At 44.1% G+C, this 4,257-nt stretch overlaps 1 protein-coding gene across 1 annotated transcript; it reads right to left on the reverse strand.

Annotated features, from left to right (window-relative positions):
• Nucleotides 1-329: 329 nt before the first annotated feature.
• RAD1 (RAD1 checkpoint DNA exonuclease) lies at nt 330-4,252 on the reverse strand (the record flags this gene model as incomplete). The annotated part of the gene is made up of 5 exons (XM_009078471.1): nt 330-513; nt 832-930; nt 2,358-2,616; nt 3,293-3,415; nt 4,174-4,252. Coding segments are annotated over 5 exons (744 nt in total), but the record flags the coding sequence as incomplete, so codon positions are not given.
• Between the last annotated feature and the right edge of the window lie 5 nt (nt 4,253-4,257).

The raw sequence follows: 4,257 nt of genomic DNA on the forward strand, positions 1-4,257 counted from the left end.
GAACAAGCCAAAGACAAAAAATAAAACACAAACAAAAATTCTTGGAGAACACTGTAAAAAGCATCGATGTATTACACAAACGCTATTTTAACATCTGTGTTGGAATCACTGTTCAAAGATTGACTCCTCTTTTTGCTTTTCCAGCTTCAGGTTTTTTGAGTCAAGGCTAAGAAATGTTTGCGCAGGAAGAAAATGACAGTTTCCTAATTCCAGAGTTTAAAAAAAGGACAATATTAAGTCTATCAATCTTTTCAGGTTTCACCTAGTTTTGTAGAAAAATAATAGTATCTTATATAACCAAAAATATATTACAGATGCCAGCACATACACTACAGTTCTGCTTCAGCACTCTCCTCATCAGGGCAGCAATAGTATTCCACAAAACAGATCTGTCCATCTTCATTCCTAATCATATACTGCAGTGAAAGAAATCCTCGAGCATCTGTTCGAATGGACACTTTACAAGATAAAGCCAGTGCCTTTGTAGATGGTTTAAGCAAAGAAATCTTGTATCTACAGGGGGAAAAAAAAAAGGCAAGCTGAAAAAATGTATTGTGCAAAGAGGAGCTGAAACATTACTCTCAAGTAAGGCCACAGAATAACTGAAAAACAATTGGAAACATGCTTATTTGGTGTTTACCTGGTAACAACATCAGACCAACATTGTCACCACTTAGCTTTCGATTACAGACACCAACCTTTATCAGATGGGAAGTATTTTTCCCCTCATACTAGTAAAATAAATGTCATAGTAATGCAAAAACAGTTTATTAACTTCCCATCAAGAACATATGACCGAGCACACAAGGCACTGATCACAGACTTCCTAACCTGTTCGTCTGGGTCTGGTTACACTGGAATGCTTCCATTAAATCAGAATCCCTAGGGTAGTCCAGGTGTGCACTTCCAGCATTTCCAAAAGTGGATAACCTGGAAGACAAAAAGCACCAATCAAACTATCCGATCAGACCTCTCTAAAAGCTCAACAGAATGAGTCATCGTGCACATCTCAATAACTGCTTCACAAAACAGTGCTATTTGTTTCACTTTATGTAATTAAAAATGCTAACCTGCCCACACAGAATGTTAAGGGGTTGGAATGGACCTTATAGATCCTGGGCAGGAACACTTCCTCACTAGACCAGGTCGCTCAAGTCCTTATCCAACCTGGCTTTGAATACTGCCAGGGGTGGGGCATCCACTGCCTCCCTGGGCAACCTGTGCCAATGTCTCACCACCCTCACAGTAAAACCTTTTTCCTGATACATAATCTAAATTTCCTCTCCTTCAATTTGTACCCATTAGCCCTTGTCCTGTCACTGCAGTTTCTAACAAAGAGTCCCTCTCAAGCTTCCCTGTAGGTCCCTTCAGATACTGGGAAGTGCTATGCGTTATTCACAAAATCTTCTCTTTTCCAGGCTGAACAGCCCCAACTTCCTCAGCCTGTCTTCACAGGGGAGGTGCTCCAGTCCTCTTGTCAACTTCATGGCCTCCTCTGGTCTTGCTCCAATAACTCCATGTCCTTCTTATGTTACAGGCACCAGAACTGCACACAGTATTCCAGGTGGGATCTCATGAGAGCAGAGTAGAGGGGGAGAATCACCTCCTTCAACCTGCTGGCCACACTCCTTTTGATGCAGCTCAGAATTCGATTGGCTTTCTGGGCTGCTAGTCCACACTGCTGGGTCAGTGTGACTTTCTCATCCACCATCACAGCCAAATCTTTCTCCTCAGTGTTGCTCTCTATTACTTGCCCACCCAACCTGTAGCTGTGCCTGGGATTGCCACAGCCCAGATGTAGGACCTTGCATTTCATTTTGTTAAACTTCATGAGGTTTGCATTGGCCCACCTCTCAAGCCTGTCAAGGTCCCTCTGGATGACACATCCCTTCCCTCCAGCATATCAACTGCCCCACACAGCTTGGTGTGGTCAGTGAACTTGCTGAGGGTGCACTCAATTCCACTGTCCATGTTGCTGAGCAGTATCGGCCCCGAGCCACTAACCACAACTCTCTGAGTATGACCATCCAGCCAGTTCTTTATCCACCGAGTGCTCCACCCATCAAATCCATGTCTCTCCAATTTAGAGACAAGGATGACGTGTGGGACAGTGTCAAAAGTTTGCGTAAGTCCAAGTAGATTATGTCAGTTGCTCTGCCCCTAGACGTGTGACACATCACTGTCACATTTACCAGGTTGTCAAGATATTCATTACAATGTGATTTGTTATATTCATTACAGTTCTTCCTAAAATCAAGCAGTATTCTTATAGATCCCCCTCTCCACTCAGAGAACTTCCAGTCCTCAACAAGGAGGCCAAGTGTGAACATTTGAGTGGAAAGCACAGTTCCCAGTACCTGAAGTAGGGTTTATCCGGAGACATGGTAATCTGCAGAACTTCACCGGTCATATCCAGTTCAGCAAACGCTTCTCGTAGCCCCTCCGACTGCAGGATAATTTTATTAACAACCTTTGTGCTGCAGAAATCAAAATCTAGCAACTCCTCAGGTTCTTGGGTGTTAACTTTGCACACTGTCACCACTCCTCCTTCTTCCAAGAACAGCATCAGGGGATAACCATAACCACGGTAACACATCCTAAGGGCTGTTGATGTTCCTGAAAAAAGAGAACAGAATACACCTTCCACAGAGAGCCTAGCTGTCACATTTGATCACTTCAGAAAATTCACATTTTACTGGCACATGAGGCACAGATGAATTGAGTTCTGCATGTTTGGTCCAGCCTCCAACACATTACCATGGAATGCTTAGTGCAGCCTCCTAGACACGCTCTGAAGGGCTAATAGTTATGCAGCAAAATGAAATGATTTCTGTGTAGACAGTTCAAATCCACATAATTTCATCCACCAAAAAGGTAACACATTGTGACAATGCAGATGATTATGTTACAAATAGTTTAGAGGAAGTGGAAAATCCTCCATAGTCCTGAGGCTCTCTCTGGCTCACATTATCTCTCTTTGCTATTACTGTTACTTGTGCAACCCAAACTGAAGTTAATGCAGCTTAGCTTGCCATGCAGTCACACCCTCCTTCTGCAAGATAATCACCACCTGAACGTCTGGTTTCCCAAAATCACAGTGCTGTTTAGTACACTTGATTTAGGTCACAACCAAAACTGCATAGGAATGTGGAGTTCAACATGCAGCTGCAATGGCAGAACTGCCTAAAAAGCTGTCAAAGCTGTCCTGGTACCACTCCACTCCACTCTAGTACACAGTGCATCCTGCAGCACTCACACAGCCGTGTACGTATTGATAGAAAATATACCACACCTGGCAAAGAGCTGGTTCCAAAAATGGTCAGGCAGTCAAGAAGAACAGACAAGTTGATCCGGAACATCACCGATTCCTCCTGAACAGCATATTCCTGGAAAATTTCTGCCTGGAAGTACAAGTAAAGAGATGCAAAATGTGGAGTTTCTGCAATTAATTTACAGTTTGCACTTACTTCCTTAAATTCAGAGCTTTCCCTTTCAGCGATCAGTGCAACAGAAAGTGATTTATATGTGTAACAGAGTATCAATTATACAAAAAAGTGTCTTCACCCTCAAAACTAGTAAAATACGATCAGGTCACAGCTGAAACAAGGTAGCATGGCATAAGCATGAAAATGTAAACACTAGTCTGTTATGACTTAAAAACAAGCTACCAATGTTTAAGCCTAAAGCTGCCTACTTCTGGAGCTGGAAACATTGATGGAACTATGCATTGTGAGTGTCACCCTTATCCAGAAACAATGCTTACTTTTCTTCACTTACAGCAGCACTTCAAATAGTGAAAGTATGTAAGAACAGAACATAACAGTGAGTTCACCACGCTGAAGTATGTTCTGAATCCTGCCTTTGACTAGCCTGATAGGGGTAACTGCTCCACTGTCACTCCCTGCTTTGTGGTACCTGCAGGGACAGAGCACCTCAGAAATAAATCAGGGTGACACGAGCTTCTTTTGAAAAAGCAGTTACGTGTTTTACTGTCAGACCCCATCCCGCGGTGCACCTAGCACAGCACAACCGGCGTAGCCCAGCCGGTAACTTCAGACGAGCACCTGTCAACCTGTGCAGTCTCTCAGAGCTGACACGACTACAACTTTTTTGGCTTTTGGGAAGAGCCACACTCAAAGACGGATGCCCTGGGACCGCCCGTGCGCCTGAGCACAGCCTGAATGCACTTGGCGTTCTCCACCGTCACGCGGAGGCCTCTGGCCGTGGCCAGGCACGTGCCGTGCTCCTGCACGTGGA

The sequence above is a fragment of the Acanthisitta chloris genome, unplaced genomic scaffold (genome assembly GCF_000695815.1).
Source record: "Acanthisitta chloris isolate BGI_N310 unplaced genomic scaffold, ASM69581v1 scaffold19377, whole genome shotgun sequence".
NCBI lineage: Eukaryota > Metazoa > Chordata > Aves > Passeriformes > Acanthisittidae > Acanthisitta > Acanthisitta chloris.